The sequence below is a fragment of the Pomacea canaliculata genome, linkage group LG8 (genome assembly GCF_003073045.1).
Source record: "Pomacea canaliculata isolate SZHN2017 linkage group LG8, ASM307304v1, whole genome shotgun sequence".
Classification (NCBI taxonomy): Eukaryota; Metazoa; Mollusca; class Gastropoda; order Architaenioglossa; family Ampullariidae; genus Pomacea; species Pomacea canaliculata.
In genome coordinates, this window is record NC_037597.1 from 17,850,983 (window position 1) to 17,874,343 (window position 23,361).

General features: G+C 39.8%; 2 protein-coding genes across 3 annotated transcripts in view; one reads left to right on the top strand and one right to left on the bottom strand.

Annotated features, from left to right (window-relative positions):
* On the top strand, window positions 1-10,353 carry LOC112570143 (GDP-D-glucose phosphorylase 1-like). 2 transcript variants are annotated; one of them, XM_025248427.1, is made up of 12 exons: window positions 1-315; window positions 1,399-1,485; window positions 1,769-1,885; window positions 2,158-2,319; window positions 4,546-4,644; window positions 5,657-5,764; window positions 6,170-6,228; window positions 6,600-6,702; window positions 7,269-7,369; window positions 7,724-7,869; window positions 8,294-8,359; window positions 8,921-10,353. In XM_025248427.1, exons 2-12 carry the CDS (start codon window positions 1,399-1,401, stop codon window positions 9,061-9,063), a joined length of 1,191 nt encoding a protein of 396 aa, XP_025104212.1. In that variant the 5' UTR covers window positions 1-315; the 3' UTR covers window positions 9,064-10,353. The 2 variants fall into 2 exon arrangements, with proteins under 2 accessions (XP_025104212.1, XP_025104211.1); XM_025248426.1 differs by lacking the exon at window positions 1-315 and adding an exon at window positions 1,171-1,236.
* The window catches only part of LOC112570128 (xanthine dehydrogenase/oxidase-like), a 25,800-nt gene continuing 11,788 nt past the window's right edge, over window positions 9,350-23,361 (bottom strand). The window contains exons 26-36 of the mRNA XM_025248379.1: window positions 16,062-16,207; window positions 15,561-15,642; window positions 15,357-15,452; window positions 14,864-14,992; window positions 14,394-14,468; window positions 13,971-14,023; window positions 13,192-13,309; window positions 12,885-12,971; window positions 12,545-12,712; window positions 12,255-12,422; window positions 9,350-11,835 (exon numbers count right to left, since the gene is read on the bottom strand). Of these exons, the coding sequence (XP_025104164.1) occupies window positions 11,782-11,835; window positions 12,255-12,422; window positions 12,545-12,712; window positions 12,885-12,971; window positions 13,192-13,309; window positions 13,971-14,023; window positions 14,394-14,468; window positions 14,864-14,992; window positions 15,357-15,452; window positions 15,561-15,642; window positions 16,062-16,207 (1,176 nt within the window). The 3' untranslated portion in view covers window positions 9,350-11,781. The remainder of the gene's footprint in view (window positions 11,836-12,254; window positions 12,423-12,544; window positions 12,713-12,884; window positions 12,972-13,191; window positions 13,310-13,970; window positions 14,024-14,393; window positions 14,469-14,863; window positions 14,993-15,356; window positions 15,453-15,560; window positions 15,643-16,061; window positions 16,208-23,361) is intronic.

Genomic DNA, 23,361 nt, shown 5'->3' on the forward strand with positions numbered 1-23,361 from the left:
ACCACGCGTTTCCGGTCGCACAACTGTTCAGTTTGTTGTCAAACAAAAAATTTTTTTTTCTGTCAGGAGGTCCTGTCAATTCTTAATTTTTTTTCTCCCTTTGCTCATTGTTAACCAAATATATAAATTCTGCGTAGACAAATGAGCTACGCTAGATAAGAACAAATTGCTTCGTCATGAATGCTACGCTGTGGACATCTGTTGATGAATTAGCAATAACATTGAAGTTATATCGATATTCGATATACCATTTGTTTTGATGAGTCAACCTCAGATTAACAGAAGTAAGCAGTGCAGCGAACACACAACCTGAACGTGAGTAGTTTTAGGTGTTGGTTGACATGCTGTGTACATGCTGTAAAGTTTAGAGATTTACTACAGGAATATCAATTTGTAGAAATGAGTGTATACAAGAGGAAACAGCAAATATTAACACCCACCTACCCCCCTACAAAAAAATTTATAGTTATAAATCCTCTTTAGTTTTTCAAATGTAATGAAAGTAGGAAAGCATCAGATAACCTTTTAATGTACCATCATTTTACTATTTTACTCTGTCCCTTTCCATATCCGCCACCTACCCACTATTAAATCCCTGAAATGTGCACCTCTTCCGTAAACATTTCTCCTAACAACCTTTCCCATAATTCTAGTCTTTTTTCACACCCTTCCTTTTGCAATATCATGTTACTCTCAGCTCTTGTTCTTGTTATTTGGTTCCTCTTTCTGTTTTCTGCATTTGATTTTATTCTTCGTTTAGTACGGTTGTTGATTCTTTTATAGTTCATATGTTATTTGCTTGTTTTCCTGTCCCTTGTATGCTATGCTTCATTCTTGTTTTTAAGCGCTAAGAGCATGCTCCTTAGTAGTGTGAGTATGCGCTTTAAAAATGTTGCATTTATTATTATTATTTGCTATGCAAGCTAAGAGGCTATTTAGCAATTTTATTGGTTTGAATAGTTTTGTAGTTTTGTTTTATACGGTCAATATCCACACCTATTAATATATTTATTACCACCCAAGTTATAAATATTCCATTGTACAATTTATAGTTGCATATTTTCCCTAACTGGGTGACAAGCCTGGTGTCATGTGATGACAGATGCTTTCAACAAAACATTCCTGCATGGGCAGAATAGTTTTGAAGCATTAAGCTATTGTTTCAAATAGTGTAACAAGCTTTTGCTCTCACCTGAATTAATGTTGCTTAGAAAAATTGTGTTAACTGCAGCAAAGGTCTGTAAACCTGTTTTGTAAAGAAGACTTGTGAATATAAGATTCATAGGCATACATCACAGTACATTCATGATTTGCCACGCTTTTAAAGTATGCCAATGTATAATTTGTTAAATTTGTGAGTTTGACAAGAATCTGTAATGTAAATTAATTACATTGCAGATGAGTAATGTATTTGAATACAGCACAAAAGATCTGATCCATCTTACAAACAGCTGGAGTCAAGATGAGCCCTTTGAACTGAGCCAGGTATGATGCACAATGAAAAATGTCCTGAGAGAATTGTTTGTGCAGAAAGTATGAGGGATTTTAAAGTAATTTTAATATTTAATTCTAAGGGTGCTTTGAGTGCAAATACAGGTCATGAGCTTATTTATTCTGTTGTCAAGCTTCAGTGAATATGTGATTTCTTATGTTAAAGATTTGAAATATATAATGACTTTTCCTTCTACTTTATCCAAGTGAGGGTTCAGCTTCAGAGTAAAGAGTGTATTGATTTTCTTGTTTTTTTAAAAAACCTTTGAAAATTCAGTTTGATGAAGAATTGCGGAAGAGATGGGAAGCGGCTATGAAAAATGGAGTTTTCCGTTATGATATTGACCATATCACTACTCGTATTATTCCTGGACCCAAACATTATGTTGCTCAGGTAGGTGATATTTGTCTGAGATCCATGTTAATAGTATGACAAACCGAATCAGATTTTCTGCACCCTTGCCATAAAAAAATTGGTAACAGTCGTATGCACAAGTTTTGCAATGACATCAAGATTTGTTGTGGTTAGCTATTCCTTTTGATGAAAAATAATGTTTCATTTTGAGAAAAATTATTGGAATGCAACTGCTGTGTTAAAATATTTGCTAGAATAGGTAAAGTACAATAAATATGTTTTATAAACATTTTTTTGTAAATTACAAAAAGCTTAACTTGCCAAGAGCAAAAGAACGCCGCAAGCCTCAAGACATACGCAGCATCAATCAACCATTTAATGGTTCAGAGTTCAACTTTACATGGGTAGATCAAAAAGAAGTTGTCTTCTACTTAAAGCGTAAAAACTGTCAGTCAGCACTGAGGAAGTGTGAGGTAAGCATTGCATATTTTGACCTTTGTTAACACAATTTTGGTGTCATGTCTGAGAAAGATCATAACATGTTAATTGATTCTACAGCTGAATGTAGCTGTTCCTTCCCTTGAGTAACTGTTCTTGAATAATATTTTCAAAATAGCTGGAAGGCCACCTGTACTCTCAGGCTAGCCATTATGAATTTCAGTTTCATTCTGGTCTCTTTTGCTGTTTTATATATAGCTTTATTTAAAGAGGATAACCCATTGGCCATATCACATTATTCTCTCTAGGTTGTTGCCACATGGGCATATTTGAAGGATGTGCTTTGACATTTAGTCTTCTAGGTTGACCCATGTTTGGCTGATCCACAGTCTCGTTCCTTAGGATTCCAAGCCCAGCTGTTGATAGGCAGCAAATAACGCACTCTATGGAAGTTAATGTGTCAGAATGCAACATGGGTTGATTAAAATATTCTTGGGGAAAAAGTATGGGAAGCTATATATGAGTTTTAAAATTTGGTTGTTGTTAATTGTATTGTTACTGCTTAAAGATGTACTCTGTTTTAAAGAAAAGCTGTTTTGGCTTTCATGTTTTTGCCATCTCTGTAACATATTTGTTTTACACAAATAGAATCCCTGAGTGATTATTGGCATGAAATTGCTATATGATTAATTTAAAGACCAACCTGAATGGTTTGCATTTTTTGCAGATATCGGTAGATATAGGTGATATAAACCTAACCTGTAAATTTCAGCTTCAGGTTGGTCTTTAAGACTATTATATGTTAATGCTCCCTTTTACCACATAAATGAAAAAGATTTTTTTAATTAACTGAGGAAGAGACAGGTTCTTTGTTGTGTTTAATTATTCAAGCTATTCTAACCATAACCCTAACCATTTTAAGTATAAGAATTTCTAATAGATTTACACAATAGATAGATTGAGAAAAAACAATGTCCAAGTAAGTCAAGATTTCCCAAATATTTACTTCAAGACCATAGACAAAATACTTAATGCTTTTTTGGTTTTATTTTAGGAAAAAGACTTTATCTAAATCATTGTGAGTGGTGCAGATGGTCTGTAGACAATTCAAGGAAGAAAACCCAAAGTATGGTCAGTGAGTTATGAGACCATCATTTCTTAATGGGATGAGAGGGAGGATGCTCACAAGATATAATGACACAGGGTTCGCGTTATGATTGCATTGTCTTTGGTCAGTGCACATATCAGTTTTGTAGATTTCCTCCAGTGATTTTGGTATCTAGTCTCTTTTTTTCAGGCTTTTTTTTTTTTCTTCAGTCTCCCATTACATACATCATGGTGCCAGTCTGAAATACTGATTTTAAAATCAGTGCACATTATTGATGTTTTTATAGTGACTTACACATTTTTCACTGGAGAACAGTTGATCATGAAAAAAAGGAACAGCTACATTCAAGAGCTAAATCAGTTTTGTGTAGGGTTTCCTTTGAAATCTATTATGTGTTGTTGGAAAAAAATTAAAAGAACCTAGCATATGTTATTTTCAGTTCTGAGATATCAGATGCTATAAACATCTATTGCTAATGACTAAAACATTGTTTGAAATATATAAAACAAGCTAATTATTATTTTTTACCAAAACATGATAATGTGCTAGAAACTCTATATCTTGTAAATGGTCATCATGTTGTTCATTCACACCCATCCATGTCATTAATCATTGACATCAATTATTTATGTTTTGAGTCATTCATTCAAACTAAAATAACACAATTTTATGTTTTGGTCCTTTGTTCAAACTAAAATAACAGAGTATGTGAAAATAGTGGAATAAAAGTGAGGAGAGAACAAAGTGACAAAGTGTACAATGTGAAATGAGTACAGTTATAGAGCATATAACTTGCACAAGCTCTGTCTGGCATACAGTACACAAATAACTTTCACATCACACCAAAACAGACCCATATACTCTCAGACAAAGAGAAAGACATTGGTGGAATGATATAGAAATAAAGTGATGCAAAATCACCAATGTATAGCCTTTTAAATGCCTATAACCCATTTTCCATCCCCTGTATGCTGACAGTAGCAACATGCTTATTTACAATGAGTTAAATCTTTAGAGTTAAAATACAGCTGTATGTTGGAATTTAGATATTTACCCTCCTGTCTTTCTTAATCTCTGTTTCAGTTGTTTTAGATTGATGCAGTAAGTAAATTGATTGGTGCTAGTAGATTTTACGTTATGAATCTTGTTGCAGACTGTTGAAGATGGAATTCATGATGGAGCCCAGCAAGTGGACAGTGAAGATGGTTTTGAGGCAAAACAGGTCATGTACAATGGCATGTCTGATTCACAGGTACCTACTGTACTTTAGACTATTAAATATACTTTGTGATGAAATTTTCGATTAGGTCTGTATCTATAAGAATTTACTTAGCTTACTTGGAGATGAGCTAGTAACAGCTGGGAGTTAACAGCAAGAGAGATGTAGGAGCCATTAATGATTTATCTTTAAACCACTGACAAGTGCATCTAGCTCAACACTCGCCAGCAGAACTGCAGGTGGCTGTGAAATGGATTGATCTAGAAAACTCTGATTGGGAGTACTTTTATGTACAGAAAGAAGTTGTATTAACCAAGCAGCAACATTATGAGACTGTTCTCCCACATTACTGTGGACAGTCATGCCTGTTATGGGCTATGGTTCTTATCGTCACCTGCTGCATGGCTGATTTGACAGCGATCTGCCAGAGCTAGCGATCACATATATCTTGCTTGGTGTACTGCATGCTCTTGAATACTTGCATAGCAAAGGTGTCATACATAGGAGCGTGAAGGCTAGCCATGCTTTAATATCAGCTAGTGGACAGGTATGTCTCACTGACCTCCACAACTCTCTCTCCTCAATCGTAGGAGGCCAGCGATTGTGAACAGTCTCTAACTACCCCAACATGCTGATGGTTGCCTCCTGTATTTCGGTTCGGAAATTCTTGATCAGAATCTGGCTATTTCCCAGTGATTGTAAAACTAAGCTGTGATCTTACTGCTAGAATTAGGCTATTTTTCAGTGATTGTTTTTTGAGACCAGCATCCATTATTATTATGTTTGTGTGTTTTTCTTTTTAGTAAAGTGCTTTGAGCCTACCTTTAATGGTGGTGAAAAGCGCTATATGAATAAACATATGATTATTAAGTTTGGCGATGTGACTGAAAACCCCAAAATGTTGTTTTCCCCTTTTGGTGATTTTACTGTCTAACATTCTGAAAATTGTTGTACTTAAAGATTGAAGGAAGAAACATACAGATGAAAATACAAGAAATATTTTATCCCATAACTTTACATTCTTTCTAGCATGATCTGTTTACAGATTTTAAGTAAAACAGATTGTAACAGAAATGCTGTCATCATCAATGTCAGCCCTATGGAGTATGGACATGTACTGCTTGTGCCACATATAGATGCTTGTTTAACTCAAGTAAGTGATACTCATATTGACATGCTTAAAGTTGAATATCCCATTGCCAAGTGCCCATAGGGACAGTGAACTATAAATGAGTCGTAGAACAGTGTAACTTTGACCTTTCTGTTTCACTGCTTTTAGTTTTGACAAATCAGATGTGTTCTGTAGGGATAGAAGGTGGGGGGAGTACTGGCCAGTAAAAGCCCAGCATGCCTTAAACCATTTGCTGCAAGTTTTAAGTGCATTAACCTTCAGGTCATAGACCCTGCCTAGTTGATTTGAATATTATTGAATAAAGTCATTACAGTGCACAAAAGAAGATGGTGCTTGATTAGGAAGAAAGATGGATTTCATATTTGTTAGAGTACTTTGGGAATAATTCTTTTTATTTAATATTGTAAGCTTGTTTTGTCCTTCCAGATGTTGACAGAGTCCTCTATACAAGCATGTCTGGAAATGATTTTGCTTAGTAAACACAGGTATTAACAAGTGTTTACAGTTATTGTCTCTTGTGGTAGTTACTGCTATGCAGAAAATGCATATTTTCTATATCTTTCATGTGAATTTGTTTAAACTAGCATTAGATCATACCCTTATTTATTTGACTTTTGTTAAGTAAAATTATAAGCAACATTTTGAGGAAGTCTGCACAGTAGCAGAGTAATATAACTTAAAGAAGATTTCATTCAGTGTTAACTATTAGCTTCTCTGGTCTTCTCAGAGACTTATCTCGGAATACAAGAAGGTAGAAATTCCAAGAAAAACACATTAATGAGGAAAATAATCATTCTTTTTACAATCAGATTTTTTGGCAGCTGAAGTGAAATTTTTATGTTATTCAACTTTTTAGGGGATTCCGGATTGGCTTCAACAGTCTGTGTGCCTTTGCTTCTGTCAACCACCTCCATTTTCATGCTTATTATCTGGAACATGAGTTGATAATTGATCACTGTGTAAGCACGATCTGATTTGTTAAGGCTTTTTTGTTTTTTCTCATTTTATTTTGCACAGATTTAAATTAACATATAAGCAGCTTTAACAGACCTCTTGATAAATGTGTCAATCACAATGAGAAAGAAAACTGTGAACATGAGCATGGGGAAGGGTTCTTTTCTTTATTATTGGTAGTTCTTTTTTACCCCTCTTCAGTACTAAAGAAAAGATTAAATTCTGACAGTTGTGCTCAAAGTTCTTAATAAAGATCAAAATTCTTTGCAGTCCATTGTTTTGTTTATAGAAATTTTAGTACAGTTTACTTATTTGAAAGAATGTCATCTTTGAGAAGAACATTATAAAAAAAGCAAGCAGTGTTTACAAAAAGCCTATTAAATTTGTTTTATACTTCAAGTAAGTTATAAATAACATGATAGGTAAGTATTACTGGAAACACAGCTTGATATAATTACTAACATGAGCCGTAAGGACTAGAAGTGATGAAAGTGTGGTGTGACATACAAATGTGATATTTATGCATTATACAATGTGAAAACAAGTATTCCTTCCTTGAAAATTTGAATAGCCTGCACAACATCTTGTGGGAGGCTTGCATGAGATGACGGCCATCCCTGTTCCTGGATTTGCTTTCCAGCTGCATAATTCAACTGTTAAAGACCTCAGCAGGTAGACTTGGGTACCAGATTTCTTGTGAGTTTAGCTGCTTTTTTCTAGGCTTGTGTGAAAGAGAACAGGTATTGGAAATACTTCTTTTGTTCCTCATATGGTGATTTTAGACAAATTATTTCTGAAAAGTTTCTTCACCCAATCTTTGCTTTTTTGTACAGTTTCAAAATAAGAGTGATTATTTGTGTGGTGCACATAAGAAAGTTTGTTCTCTTAATAGTTTTAGAACTATGCAGATAGACTGAATTTAAGTTTTCACCCACAAATGTCTATGTTATCATGAAAAAGATGGCTTGGCATATCAGATGTAATAAATAAGAGGATTCATAAAATTTGTTTTTTATATTCATTCAGACATGTGTACAAAGTAAGCAGTTTCTTCCATAAGGCTGATATTGCGCATAACCTCTTCATTAATAGAGGAGTGGTGTTTGGGGAGGAGCGACATTCTGTCAACACTACAGTTCGTGTGTTTATCTGGCCTCGTCGCAAATTTATTGGTGGGCAAGGAATATAGTCTATTAGCATGTTCAAATTTAGGTCTATTTTTGATGAATTTAAGATCTTTGAATGACATCTGATGCAGTCTTCAGGCTTATTAGTTATTTTAAATCTTATGGATAACTTGAAAATGGAAATTGCAAATTGGAAAACTGTCAGTGAAAAAGTATATATTTTCTCTTAAATTTGATAAATATTTTCATGAGCATTAAGTATAAACTGCATACGACATTTTGAATAGTCAGTGGCGTGGTTATGTGTGTATTTAGACAATAAAACAAGTATCCTCATTCAATACAATTTTTTTTTTCAGTGGGATTTTAAAAGGCCAATGATTGCATTTTGAAAAAAATTATTTAAAATATGATTGTGACCAGCATAAAACAGTTGATACAGTTTTGTACCAATCTTCCTATGTTTTAGGCACCAAGTCAGCAGAAGAATTTAACGTGGCTTCTATAGAGCTTGCTGGTCATCTGCCTATTAGAGGTAAGCTTAATGCATGATCAGGTGCACAATAAAACTTACTTTTAAGTGTTGTGAAGAAGTATAAATCTCATCAAACCTTAATTGTTATAAAAGCACATTTCATAGCGTGTTCTTTTCCTGTAACTGCTATAGCACCCACGAGGACTCCACTTTTCTATTGTGAGTTCTTCTGGTAGCGACAAAGGGAGATTGTTCTTAACATGGCAAAAGCATAGGAGCATTGCTATGTTAGCCACTAATTGGTTTAGATGGGAAATTTGGCATTTTTTGACAGGTGCGCATGCATTTCAAGAGTGCTTCAAAGAAGGGTTTATTGTCGTGGAATCTTTTGTAGGTGATTTTAGGTCATAGAAACTCCTGAACAGCACAAGTCAATGTGATTCATGGCCTTGTAAAATAGATGCATGTGATTTTTGTATTTGATGGTTTTATGATGATATTATTATTTGTTTGTAGCTTGTTGAGATAAAACTTCTGATTAGTTATAAATAAAAACTTACAGAAGGAGGAAACAAAATAATAATAAATGACTTGATTCACTGATTGGCTGCTTGATTCCAGAGGAGAAAGGATATGAGACTTTGACAGAAGAATGTGTCGATGCCATTATTGCTGACTCCCAGCTGCCCCATGGTCACTATGAGCAGCTGAAACAACAGCTAGTGGAGATGTTCACACCAGCCCACAGTCTACAAGAGTCATAATCGTTAGCCTCAGTCTGAACTGTGCATTTTGTGATTTGTTCCACTCCTCCCATCTCTGACTTTCATAAGATTTATCATCTTTAAAATTTCCCATACCTTGTCCTTCCCAGCACGAAAATTTATCTGAAGTGATATTTTCTATGTTGTGTAAATTATTGCATCTTTTGTCATGTGCTGCCTCATAATTTTGATCTGGTACAGTTAATGTGAGAAAAGTCCAGTGTTTGGTCCGTCGCCACAACAGAGTTTTGAAACACATTGACATTAACATTTCCAAATAACCATAGAACATTGCATTCTGTTTCTTTCTTTTTTTTGTCAATACCATTGTTTAATTTATACAAAGTATAGAATTTTGACAGATCTGTGTGTTAAGGAATTAATAGGATATAGAGAAAAGGACATAATATGAGGAAGGTCATAAATGTGACAGGAAGAGAGAGCTTTTAGCTAACACCAGGGAAGCCACGAATCCAACATATCATGTACATGTATTTGGAGCTGTTATGCCTAGGCTTCTGGAAACAGGATTCTTTGGGGTTGTTATATAATACTTGCACATCATTTCATACATAAACATGCCATAAACATTAGAGGGCACATAAACAAACTGCAAATGCTTATCAAGCTCACATTTGGAGCTGTCAGCATTCTTGGACCATGCAGATTGTTACAGGGTACAAAGCTGAATATTTGTGGTTATAAAATTATATGTGTTTGGAGGGATTGATGTTTGGTTTATGTAATAACTTATTGCCAAAAGGCAGACGGATGGGGAATATGGTCTTGGCTTTTCTTCTTATTGAGGATGAATCTCAAAGTAGCTAGACCACGAAGTTCTGATTGTGTGTGTGTGTATTTACATGTGTGGTGTTTACATGGATTGCTTTTCTTATTGCTCAGCACTTTAAGTCAGATTTGTTTGGAAATAATAAATTTTTTTATAATTCATCTATTTTTATAATTGTGATTATTACCTGTGACTAATCTTGCATATTCTCATTGCCTTAGGACAAACAAAAAATGTGGTAATGTGATCATTAGGTAGACTTCTGTTGTGTATTACTGAGCTAGCATTGAAAATGCAATTTCTGTGAACACCATCTATAAAGCCTCACATGATATTTTATTTTCCCCTTTTGGAAATATTGTCAGTTAATTCCATCAATCGAAATATAATTATGTGCTTTATTGTTATTCTGTATCTGTTGCAGTCTGTTTGGAATCAGATCTGTGATATGGTGGATGATTGTTTCTTAAAATGTGGTCATTAAAATTAGACTCAAACAATATTTTTTGTCCTTCACTACAGGATACTGCTTTTTTGTGCATGTTAAACATGTATTTTGGGTGCCGTGCATTTTCCTTATGTGACTTTTCATGTGTCTGTCCATACACAGACACGAACCTTTGCTTGGACAAACACATTCCTCTAAACCTCCCTCAAGAACCCTGCCCCTACAAATTAGATGACACAAATTATTTTAAACATGAATTATTTTTTTACATTTTGTGTTCCATCACAGAAACACTGGATTCAATTTGCTGTCACTGGTGAAGACATGAGGAATTTAGTTAGTTTCTGAAGTCACATGGTGTTTTGTAGCATTGGGCTTATGATTATGGTTTATTTGAGAAAATTGCTTACATCTACTTTAGCTGGATTATTTCAAGCAAACAAATAGTTGCCAGGGATTTAATATAAATATTACATAAATTCTGTTCTTAGTTGTTCTTGTATTTTTAGCACATTTTTCTTGCAGATTTTTTTAGATCTGTGAGCGTATCTATAGATACTTGAGGTAGAATTGGTTACCTTAGCTTAAGTTAAGGCAGCATGCCCCAACATACAGGAGGGAGTAGTATAGGAGGAAAAGTATTCTCAGTTGCCTTTAGTGTTGTCCATGTAGTCCTTGTGAAGGGTGCTAATACAAAGTTTTTCAATCAAGTGAACCCAAACAGTACAATTTGGAAAACGTTTTTATGTTAAAGGTTTGCTGTTCAAATTAGTGTCTTACTATGTGCATTCCAAACAAGTGTGAGGATACTTCTTTATGTACTTTTTAAAAATGAATTGGTTTTGGGGGAAGAAGCAAAACATAGGAAGGTGAAAGCAGTAAAAGGAAGAATCAAAATAAGTAAAGTTAGATTCTACAAAATATGACAGTCAAAATCAAATCTGGTTTTCCATGGTTCACCTAAATTGAATGAAAATAATGATTACTAACAAGGTTTGACCATGTTTGACAAAATACAGTTCCTCATAACTTCTGTTGGGAAATTAACAAAAAGATTTAATCAAAGATCAGCACAGTTTTGCTACAGATTATTGGACTAGTGCTTAGACCAAGTTAATTATAGTTTGAAAGGGAGTAGGGGTAGAGGTAAATGTGTTTTGTTGTTCTAACAACAAAATAATTATATTTAACTTGCATTTTTACCATTGTGGCTTTTACAGTTGCAACTGCTGACAATGGTATTGTTTGAATCTTTGATGGGCTGTTGACAGTAGATTCATTGACTTCTGCTAAGATTTTGTAGTGGTTTTTAGCAAGTCTGTAGTGGGGTGTCATGAAACACTTAGTTGGCTGCCAGAGTTGTGTATTTCATCATACTGCTGGACAGTCAGAAAGTGTTTCGGAGAAGTCACACTACGAAACCTAGGTATACTTTGTGATGTCCAAGGTACTTCATCCAGTAACTTATCAGGTGAAGGGTTTACAAGTCAACAAACCATGGCTTGATATTGTTCTCTGTTTTGGTAGTTTCAATCTGAAATCCCAAGGAAACGCACAGTAAGCACAGGTAGTAAAGATAAGAAATGTCTACAAAATTATGTTATCCCTTCTAAACTAACCATTTTCAAAGGTCAAACACTTGTCAGTATCTAAAGGGTTTTTTTTCCAAAAAGACTGTTCCTTCTTGGTCCAAGCAACCACTTTTAAATTATCTTTTTGGTAAGTAATATACCATTTTGTGTTTTCTTAATGCATTATAAGACTAGGTTGCATTATGTGCTATTATCATTGTTGCTTTTAAAAAATATAATGATGCATCATCTGGTTAAACTTTTGGTGCACACGTTGCAACTTGAAAGGATGCAGACAAGAGAGATATTTTGATCCTGACAAGTATTTGCACTACAAAAATTGCTTTTTCAGTTTTACAGAAAAATTCCAGCTTTTACTAACCATTCTTGTGAAGTGGTCAGCACAAGCCATACGAATGCGTGCTGGTGTGGCTGGGGTATCCAGAGGGAAAAGAGGGGACAGACCAGCATCCATGCGGGCTGCTGTGATTGCATGGCGCACAGCCATCAGCACAGACATGGCCAACAGAAGTGGGGGCTCACCAACACCCTGTAATACCCAAGGCATAAATAAGACAAACTTGGGTTAGTAGTACTTCAAGGATTTCACAAATTTCGACATTTAACATCATTAGATTTTTGTGGTTAGTGCCCAAGTATTTATATGCCCACCTTGGAGGAATAGAGGGCTCTTGGATTGCCGCTTTCCCTCAAGAGAGTCACATTAAAACGCTGAGGAATGTTTCCTGCGCTAGGGATCTTGTAGGTGCCTGGTCCTCGAGTGAGTAGAGTTCCATTTGGCTGTACCATGTATTGCTCCAACATTAGCAACCCATAACCCTGTAAATACCAAAAGCTGTTGTTTGCAAACACCTTTGTGTTTAGCCAAAACGTGTCACCATTGTCTTTATGCTTTCGTGCTCAGACCAGTCCATTTCCTGATAAGACAAATATCTTTTTCTTTACATACCATTAAAAATACACAGAACTAAAAAGACACGAGGCAGCTGACCTGCACAAAAGCTCCCTCTATCTGACCAATGTCGATGGCAGGGCTAAGACTTTTCCCTACATCCATCACAATGTCTGTGGACAACACCTGAAATGAGGTTTTCCAAAAAGAATCATTTTAACTATGATCTATTTGGTGAACTGTCATCTAATAAATGGATTGCTATAGGAATCGTGATTTATTTGGTGAACTGTCGTCTAATATATTGATGCTATAAGAAGCAGTCTACCTACATGTAATGCGAAGTCACCAAGATGTATAAATTAGTTTATTTTTTTACGCTTGATGATGGATAAGATATGCTCACTTGGTGATCACCAGTAAGACAGTCGATCTCCACCACAGAGCAAGCAGCGCCAAAGGTGAAGTAGCTGTAGGGACGACCTGTGTTGGTCAGAATGTCATAGTCGAGATCAGAGTTGCTCCTGGAACAGCCATCATTGTCAAAACACACTTCTTCACAAAATACCAATGGAAAAGTGCTGCTTGCTTTTTATCATTATATCAAATATACTCTTGTACCTCATATCAGAGGACACTATGAGGCAGCATGTTTTGTGGGTCTTTTAATATTTACTGGTTTTTATCCTGAAGCTCTCAGCATAGAGAGATTTATTCTGAGTAAAATTTTTTTTCAAATTCATAAAGCGGTGTCTTTCCTTTTTTTAACACATATACAGACTTGGTCATTTTTACAAGTTTAATCTTAGAACTTCTACACAAACACGTAACTTTGAGGTGTTTTAGTCGTTGATTTTGTTTCATACTTCACATGGTTTTTTTAATTTTGTTTTATAATGGAGGCTTCAAACTTTGTTAATTTATGTGTATGACTACTTATGTGTATTTTACCTATAAAGTTATTTAATTTCTTTTTCCAAACTATGCAAGCACTGAAAGTACGTGAAACAAGTGTCCAATAGTCTGTCCATGTACATACAGAAGAAGAAAACAGGAAGATAATTCTTTCAATTAAAATAAAAATAATCCTTACAGTTCTTGTTGTAAACCATGAGATATCACAAACAAAAACATTAAAAAGCCTACTGATGGCTAACTCATGATAGCTGTATTGCTTATACTTACACAAAATGTCCAGTCGCAGAAAGACTAATCTTTGCCTGGTGTGCTGCTTTGATCTGTAATGTTGGAAGAGAAAATTCAAAAGATGAGTATGATGAATGAATTAGAACAAGGCTATTTATGACATAGAATCACATAGATCTCTTTTGGAATAAAGCAATTATTAATATTTGTGTTTGTTAGTATGGTAGAGCTTTAAGCTTGGTCATAGCAAAAGGTCTAATGGTACTAGAACAATCTTTCCAACATTTAAGCAGCCTGAAAATGATTTCAGACAGGTCTTTTCCAGAATGAATCTTTTAGCTAATGCAGTGAGCTGACATTAAACTGATAATACTTGCCTCTAACTGAATGTACACTTCATATAACAGTTTATTTTTAGTCTGAATTGATATTGGGTGATATGTGTTTAAAAAAAGTGTTCACCAGTTCCTCCCAGGTAACCTTTGGCATCTGAGTCTTGACAGGTCTCAGTTGTTCAACTAGTTTGTTGCAGGCATCCTACACAATGAAAACACAAACTAGACTAATGTTACAGGAATATGACATTTTGTGTCTAAATATCCACGTGTGTGGAGTTGTTACTGATATGTTAGTAGTAAGAAGGAAGTCTGTTACACTATTAACACGGGTGGTCAGGAGCTGGTGGCGTCCGTCTTTACATAAGCATGTTTGCTGTTGACATGGATTAGTTTTTGTTACAGTCCACCTAATATGTTTCTGAGACATGGATCAGGTGGGAATGAACACTGAACAAAGAAATTCTGTAATTTCTTGGTGAACTTTTCCTTTCAGAGGTTGGAAACTTATGCTGGATCACTGCCATGTCCAGATAATGGAGAATGCTGATAATTTTTCGGATGACTTTAGGCTATTTGTACAGTCTCACCACTCACCATGACAGCAGCCGCATACAAGTCTGAAGACACACTGGCATTGCTTGCAAAAGCGTTTGGAACAGTTGCTGTTGATGTTTCATCCACTCTGATCTTCGATATTGGTACTTGAAGTACTCGGCTAGCAACCTGATTACAGAGCTCACATTTCAGTAAAACCCAACTTTGGTTAAAACCCACTCATTTTTATAATAAAGTCAGCACTTTTTGAAAGTCATTTAGTATAATTTATATTCCGTTCCATTTTGTAGTGTGTTAAGAAGATGAAAAAACAAAGCACAAGGGAACTTGAGCTTAATGAATCATTTATGCATAGTGTAGCGAGGAAGCACCAACTGCAGATGCCTTTAAAACTCGGTCTGGGAAAAACAGAATGTTGAATAATCTATACCCCACGCTGAATATTGGTATGCGCTCAACAAAACAATGGAAATATCACAGAACAATATTTTCTCTCTCTCCTCTCCAGTGTTTCCCTCTGTCCCTCGCTAACCTGTATGGTCTTTGTATGTAGTCCTTGCCCCATTTCCACACCTCCGTGAGCCACCGTCACTGTACCATCCAAGTAAATGTTGACCAAGGCGCCTCCCTGTCATGAACAGAACCAAAGTAAGGCACAAGGACCATAGACATTCTTTGAAGCGAAGTTAAGCTGTGTGCGTTTCAAGATGCTAGTCATTACTAGAAATAATTTTACCTGGTAGAAGAAAGATGAATTGGTCCCTGGTGCAAACTTGACGGGTGTTACGGCAATACCCCGTTTCTTCCAGCGGTTTTCTCTGAAACATTTATTATAGTGACAAGAAGGTTAATGTCTGTATGTTCTCGGCCATTTATTTTCATAATAATAAACTCAGAATTTGTATAGCGCATACTCACACTCCTAAGTAGCATGTTCTTAGCACTAAAGAACAAGGCATGGGTAACATAGGAAGGACAGAAGAACATGTGAACGATGGCTCCGTCTTTACAGAGCTAATACTAGGCAGACTGACAGCTACAACTTGTCTATCAAGGGTCATGTCTGCAGGAACAATAAATCTGAGTTTGGACGTACGAAATAGAATACACAGAATTAATGTCCCGTGTTGTGGACATGTAGATAAAATAGAATATATATCTCATTCAATAAGACTACACTAAGAAAATTGTCATAATAATAATATCAAAACAATATTCTCTTTAAAAAAAAACTTACTTATTGAACTGCTCGACCTCTCTGCGTCTCTGTTGATAATCACTCTGTTGCACCACGTCGTCCCAACACCTTCTGAGATTACACTCTTCCAGCCGTTGATTGTAATGTGTGATGTCCCCTTTCTTGTACATATTAAGTAGCCTCACCTTTAAAAAAAAGTGAGTAGCATGTATTAGCTGTGAATAATGTTTTTTTCTGAGGCTTTTTTATCTCTGAGAATAAAGTGGGTGTGTGTGTGTGTGTGTGTGTGTGTGTGTGTGTGTGTGTGTGTGTGTGTGTGTGTTGTGTGTGTGTGTGTGTGTGTGTGTGTGTGTGTGTGTGTGTGTGTGTGTGTGTGTGTGTGTGTGTGTGTGTGTGTGTGTGTGTGTGTGTGTGTGTGTGTGTGTGTGTGTGTGTGTGTGTGTGTGTGTGTGTGTGTGTGTGTGTGTGTGTGTGTGTGTGTGTGTGTGTGTGTGTGTGTGTGTGTGTGTGTGTGTGTGTGTGTGTGTGTGTGTGTGTGTGTGTGTGTGTGTGTGTGTGTGTGTGTGTGTGTGTGTGTGTGTGTGTGTGTGTGTGTGTGTGTGTGTGTGTGTGTGTGTGTGTGTGTGTGTGTGTGTGTGTGTGTGTGTGTGTGTGTGTGTGTGTGTGTGTGTGTGTGTGTGTGTGTGTGTGTGTGTGTGTGTGTGTGTGTGTGTGTGTGTGTGTGTGTGTGTGTGTGTGTGTGTGTGTGTGTGTGTGTGTGTGTGTGTGTGTGTGTGTGTGTGTGTGTGTGTGTGTGTGTGTGTGTGTGTGTGTGTGTGTGTGTGTGTGTGTGTGTGTGTGTGTGTGTGTGTGTGTGTGTGTGTGTGTGTGTGTGTGTGTGTGTGTGTGTGTGTGTGTGTGTGTGTGTGTGTGTGTGTGTGTGTGTGTGTGTGTGTGTGTGTGTGTGTGTGTGTGTGTGTGTGTGTGTGTGTGTGTGTGTGTGTGTGTGTGTGTGTGTGTGTGTGTGTGTGTGTGTGTGTGTGTGTGTGTGTGTGTGTGTGTGTGTGTGTGTGTGTGTGTGTGTGTGTGTGTGTGTGTGTGTGTGTGTGTGTGTGTGTGTGTGTGTGTGTGTGTGTGTGTGTGTGTGGTGTGTGTGTGTGTGTGTGTGTGTGTGTGTGTGTGTGTGTGTGTGTGTGTGTGTGTGTGTGTGTGTGTGTGTGTGTGTGTGTGTGTGTGTGTGTGTGTGTGTGTGTGTGTGTGTGTGTGTGTGTGTGTGTGTGTGTGTGTGTGTGTGTGTGTGTGTGTGTGTGTGTGTGTGTGTGTGTGTGTGTGTGTGTGTGTGTGTGTGTGTGTGTGTGTGTGTGTGTGTGTGTGTGTGTGTGTGTGTGTGTGTGTGTGTGTGTGTGTGTGTGTGTGTGTGTGTGTGTGTGTGTGTGTGTGTGTGTGTGTGTGTGTGTGTGTGTGTGTGTGTGTGTGTGTGTGTGTGTGTGTGTGTGTGTGTGTGTGTGTGTGTGTGTGTGTGTGTGTGTGTGTGTGTGTGTGTGTGTGTGTGTGTGTGTGTGTGTGTGTGTGTGTGTGTGTGTGTGTGTGTGTGTGTGTGTGTGTGTGTGTGTGTGTGTGTGTGTGTGTGTGTGTGTGTGTGTGTGTGTGTGTGTGTGTGTGTGTGTGTGTGTGTGTGTGTGTGTGTGTGTGTGTGTGTGTGTGTGTGTGTGTGTGTGTGTGTGTGTGTGTGTGTGTGTGTGTGTGTGTGTGTGTGTGTGTGTGTGTGTGTGTGTGTGTGTGTGTGTGTGTGTGTGTGTGTGTGTGTGTGTGTGTGTGTGTGTGTGTGTGTGTGTGTGTGTGTGTGTGTGTGTGTGTGTGTGTGTGTGTGTGTGTGTGTGTGTGTGTGTGTGTGTGTGTGTGTGTGTGTGTGTGTGTGTGTGTGTGTGTGTGTGTGTGTGTGTGTGTGTGTGTGTGTGTGTGTGTGTGTGTGTGTGTGTGTGTGTGTGTGTGTGTGTGTGTGTGTGTGTGTGTGTGTGTGTGTGTGTGTGTGTGTGTGTGTGTGTGTGTGTGTGTGTGTGTGTGTGTGTGTGTGTGTGTGTGTGTGTGTGTGTGTGTGTGTGTGTGTGTGTGTGTGTGTGTGTGTGTGTGTGTGTGTGTGTGTGTGTGTGTGTGTGTGTGTGTGTGTGTGTGTGTGTGTGTGTGTGTGTGTGTGTGTGTGTGTGTGTGTGTGTGTGTGTGTGTGTGTGTGTGTGTGTGTGTGTGTGTGTGTGTGTGTGTGTGTGTGTGTGTGTGTGTGTGTGTGTGTGTGTGTGTGTGTGTGTGTGTGTGTGTGTGTGTGTGTGTGTGTGTGTGTGTGTGTGTGTGTGTGTGTGTGTGTGTGTGTGTGTGTGTGTGTGTGTGTGTGTGTGTGTGTGTGTGTGTGTGTGTGTGTGTGTGTGTGTGTGTGTGTGTGTGTGTGTGTGTGTGTGTGTGTGTGTGTGTGTGTGTGTGTGTGTGTGTGTGTGTGTGTGTGTGGTGTGTGTGTGTGTGGTGTGTGTGTGGTGTGTGTGTGTGTGTGTGTGTGTGTGTGTGTGTGTGTGTGTGTGTGTGTGTGTGTGTGTGTGTGTGTGTGTGTGTGTGTGTGTGTGTGTGTGTGTGTGTGTGTGTGTGTGTGTGTGTGTGTGTGTGTGTGTGTGTGTGTGTGTGTGTGTGTGTGTGTGTGTGTGTGTGTGTGTGTGTGTGTGTGTGTGTGTGTGTGTGTGTGTGTGTGTGTGGTGTGTGTGTGTGTGTGTGTGTGTGTGTGTGTGTGTGTGTGTGTGTGTGTGTGTGTGTGTGTGTGTGTGTGTGTGTGTGTGTGTGTGTGTGTGTGTGTGTGTGTGTGTGTGTGTGTGTGTGTGTGTGTGTGTGTGTGTGTGTGTGTGTGTGTGTGTGTGTGTGTGTGTGTGTGTGTGTGTGTGTGTGTGTGTGTGTGTGTGTGTGTGTGTGTGTGTGTGTGTGTGTGTGTGTGTGTGTTGTGTGTGTGTGTGTGTGTGTGTGTGTGTGTGTGTGTGTGTGTGTGTGTGTGTGTGTGTGTGTGTGTGTGTGTGTGTGTGTGTGTGTGTGTGTGTGTGTGTGTGTGTGTGTGTGTGTGTGTGTGTGTGTGTGTGTGTGTGTGTGTGTGTGTGTGTGTGTGTGTGTGTGTGTGTGTGTGTGTGTGTGTGTGTGTGTGTGTGTGTGTGTGTGTGTGTGTGTGTGTGTGTGTGTGTGTGTGTGTGTGTGTGTGTGTGTGTGTGTGTGTGTGTGTGTGTGTGTGTGTGTGTGTGTGTGTGTGTGTGTGTGTGTGTGTGTGTGTGTGTGTGTGTGTGTGTGTGTGTGTGTGTGTGTGTGTGTGTGTGTGTGTGTGTGTGTGTGTGTGTGTGTGTGTGTGTGTGTGTGTGTGTGTGTGTGTGTGTGTGTGTGTGTGTGTGTGTGTGTGTGTGTGTGTGTGTGTGTGTGTGTGTGTGTGTGTGTGTGTGTGTGTGTGTGTGTGTGTGTGTGTGTGTGTGTGTGTGTGTGTGTGTGTGTGTGTGTGTGTGTGTGTGTGTGTGTGTGTGTGTGTGTGTGTGTGTGTGTGTGTGTGTGTGTGTGTGTGTGTGTGTGTGTGTGTGTGTGTGTGTGTGTGTGTGTGTGTGTGTGTGTGTGTGTGTGTGTGTGTGTGTGTGTGTGTGTGTGTGTGTGTGTGTGTGTGTGTGTGTGTGTGTGTGTGTGTGTGTGTGTGTGTGTGTGTGTGTGTGTGTGTGTGTGTGTGTGTGTGTGTGTGTGTGTGTGTGTGTGTGTGTGTGTGTGTGTGTGTGTGTGTGTGTGTGTGTGTGTGTGTGTGTGTGTGTGTGTGTGTGTGTGTGTGTGTGTGTGTGTGTGTGTGTGTGTGTGTGTGTGTGTGTGTGTGTGTGTGTGTGTGTGTGTGTGTGTGTGTGTGTGTGTGTGTGTGTGTGTGTGTGTGTGTGTGTGTGTGTGTGTGTGTGTGTGTGTGTGTGTGTGTGTGTGTGTGTGTGTGTGTGTGTGTGTGTGTGTGTGTGTGTGTGTGTGTGTGTGTGTGTGTGTGTGTGTGTGTGTGTGTGTGTGTGTGTGTGTGTGTGTGTGTGTGTGTGTGTGTGTGTGTGTGTGTGTGTGTGTGTGTGTGTGTGTGTGTGTGTGTGTGTGTGTGTGTGTGTGTGTGTGTGTGTGTGTGTGTGTGTGTGTGTGTGTGTGTGTGTGTGTGTGTGTGTGTGTGTGTGTGTGTGTGTGTGTGTGTGTGTGTGTGTGTGTGTGTGTGTGTGTGTGTGTGTGTGTGTGTGTGTGTGTGTGTGTGTGTGTGTGTGTGTGTGTGTGTGTGTGTGTGTGTGTGTGTGTGTGTGTGTGTGTGTGTGTGTGTGTGTGTGTGTGTGTGTGTGTGTGTGTGTGTGTGTGTGTGTGTGTGTGTGTGTGTGTGTGTGTGTGTGTGTGTGTGTGTGTGTGTGTGTGTGTGTGTGTGTGTGTGTGTGTGTGTGTGTGTGTGTGTGTGTGTGTGTGTGTGTGTGTGTGTGTGTGTGTGTGTGTGTGTGTGTGTGTGTGTGTGTGTGTGTGTGTGTGTGTGTGTGTGTGTGTGTGTGTGTGTGTGTGTGTGTGTGTGTGTGTGTGTGTGTGTGTGTGTGTGTGTGTGTGTGTGTGTGTGTGTGTGTGTGTGTGTGTGTGTGTGTGTGTGTGTGTGTGTGTGTGTGTGTGTGTGTGTGTGTGTGTGTGTGTGTGTGTGTGTGTGTGTGTGTGTGTGTGTGTGTGTGTGTGTGTGTGTGTGTGTGTGTGTGTGTGTGTGTGTGTGTGTGTGTGTGTGTGTGTGTGTGTGTGTGTGTGTGTGTGTGTGTGTGTGTGTGTGTGTGTGTGTGTGTGTGTGTGTGTGTGTGTGTGTGTGTGTGTGTGTGTGTGTGTGTGTGTGTGTGTGTGTGTGTGTGTGTGTGTGTGTGTGTGTGTGTGTGTGTGTGTGTGTGTGTGTGTGTGTGTGTGTGTGTGTGTGTGTGTGTGTGTGTGTGTGTGTGTGTGTGTGTGTGTGTGTGTGTGTGTGTGTGTGTGTGTGTGTGTGTGTGTGTGTGTGTGTGTGTGTGTGTGTGTGTGTGTGTGTGTGTGTGTGTGTGTGTGTGTGTGTGTGTGTGTGTGTGTGTGTGTGTGTGTGTGTGTGTGTGTGTGTGTGTGTGTGTGTGTGTGTGTGTGTGTGTGTGTGTGTGTGTGTGTGTGTGTGTGTGTGTGTGTGTGTGTGTGTGTGTGTGTGTGTGTGTGTGTGTGTGTGTGTGTGTGTGTGTGTGTGTGTGTGTGTGTGTGTGTGTGTGTGTGTGTGTGTGTGTGTGTGTGTGTGTGTGTGTGTGTGTGTGTGTGTGTGTGTGTGTGTGTGTGTGTGTGTGTGTGGTGTGTGTGTGTGTGTGTGTGTGTGTGTGTGTGTGTGTGTGTGTGTGTGTGTGTGTGTGTGTGTGTGTGTGTGTGTGTGTGTGTGTGTGTGTGTGTGTGTGTGTGTGTGTGTGTGTGTGTGTGTGTGTGTGTGTGTGTGTGTGTGTGTGTGTGTGTGTGTGTGTGTGTGTGTGTGTGTGTGTGTGTGTGTGTGTGTGTGTGTGTGTGTGTGTGTGTGTGTGTGTGTGTGTGTGTGTGTGTGTGTGTGTGTGTGTGTGTGTGTGTGTGTGTGTGTGTGTGTGTGTGTGTGTGTGTGTGTGTGTGTGTGTGTGTGTGTGTGTGTGTGTGTGTGTGTGTGTGTGTGTGTGTGTGTGTGTGTGTGTGTGTGTGTGTGTGTGTGTGTGTGTGTGTGTGTGTGTGTGTGTGTGTGTGTGTGTGTGTGTGTGTGTGTGTGTGTGTGTGTGTGTGTGTGTGTGTGGTGTGTGTGTGTGTGTGTGTGTGTGTGTGTGTGTGTGTGTGTGTGTGTGTGTGTGTGTGTGTGTGTGTGTGTGTGTGTGTGTGTGTGTGTGTGTGTGTGTGTGTGTGTGTGTGTGTGTGTGTGTGTGTGTGTGTGTGTGTGTGTGTGTGTGTGTGTGTGTGTGTGTGTGTGTGTGTGTGTGTGTGTGTGTGTGTGTGTGTGTGTGTGTGTGTGTGTGTGTGTGTGTGTGTGTGTGTGTGTGTGTGTGTGTGTGTGTGTGTGTGTGTGTGTGTGTGTGTGTGTGTGTGTGTGTGTGTGTGTGTGTGTGTGTGTGTGTGTGTGTGTGTGTGTGTGTGTGTGTGTGTGTGTGTGTGTGTGTGTGTGTGTGTGTGTGTGTGTGTGTGTGTGTGTGTGTGTGTGTGTGTGTGTGTGTGTGTGTGTGTGTGTGGTGTGTGTGTGTGTGTGTGTGTGTGTGTGTGTGTGTGTGTGTGTGTGTGTGTGTGTGTGTGTGTGTGTGTGTGTGTGTGTGTGTGTGTGTGTGTGTGTGTGTGTGTGTGTGTGTGTGTGTGTGTGTGTGTGTGTGTGTGTGTTGTGTGTGTGTGTGTGTGTGTGTGTGTGTGTGTGTGTGTGTGTGTGTGTGTGTGTGTGTGTGTGTGTGTGTGTGTGTGTGTGTGTGTGTGTGTGTGTGTGTGGTGTGTGTGTGTGTGTGTGTGTGTGTGTGTGTGTGTGTGTGTGTGTGTGTGTGTGTGTGTGTGTGTGTGTGTGTGTGTGTGTGTGTGTGTGTGTGTGTGTGTGTGTGTGTGTGTGTGTGTGTGTGTGTGTGTGTGTGTGTGTGTGTGGTGTGTGTGTGTGTGTGTGTGTGTGTGTGTGTGTGTGTGTGTGTGTGTGTGTGTGTGTGTGTGTGTGTGTGTGTGTGTGTGTGTGTGTGTGTGTGTGTGTGTGTGTGTGTGTGTGTGTGTGTGTGTGTGTGTGTGTGTGTGTGTGTGTGTGTGTGTGTGTGTGTGTGTGTGTGTGTGTGTGTGTGTGTGTGTGTGTGTGTGTGTGTGTGTGTGTGTGTGTGTGTGTGTGTGTGTGTGTGTGTGTGTGTGTGTGTGTGTGTGTGTGTGTGTGTGTGTGTGTGTGTGTGTGTGTGTGTGTGTGTGTGTGTGTGTGTGTGTGTGTGTGTGTGTGTGTGTGTGTGTGTGTGTGTGTGTGTGTGTGTGTGTGTGTGTGTGTGTGTGTGTGTGTGTGTGTGTGTGTGTGTGTGTGTGTGTGTGTGTGTGTGTGTGTGTGGTGTGTGTGTGTGTGTGTGTGTGTGTGTGTGTGTGTGTGTGTGTGTGTGTGTGTGTGTGTGTGTGTGTGTGTGTGTGTGTGTGTGTGTGTGTGTGTGTGTGTGTGTGTGTGTGTGTGTGTGTGTGTGTGTGTGTGTGTGTGTGTGTGTGTGTGTGTGTGTGTGTGTGTGTGTGTGTGTGTGTGTGTGTGTGTGTGTGTGTGTGTGTGTGTGTGTGTGTGTGTGTGTGTGTGTGTGTGTGTGTGTGTGTGTGTGTGTGTGTGTGTGGTGTGTGTGTGTGTGTGTGTGTGTGTGTGTGTGTGTGTGTGTGTGTGTGTGTGTGT

What these genes read in the sequence shown, in the direction of transcription:
- LOC112570143 (XM_025248426.1), top strand. Translation starts at nt 1,201, where the DNA reads ATGTTGCTTAGAAAAATTGTGTTAACTGCAGCAAAG. An exon ending in CAGCACTGAGGAAGTGTGAG is followed by an intron (nt 2,320 to 4,545) that starts GTAAGCATTGCA and finishes ATCTTGTTGCAG; the next exon opens with ACTGTTGAAGATGGAATTCA. An exon ending in AGTTGATAATTGATCACTGT is followed by an intron (nt 6,703 to 7,268) that starts GTAAGCACGATC and finishes AAATTTGAATAG; the next exon opens with CCTGCACAACATCTTGTGGG.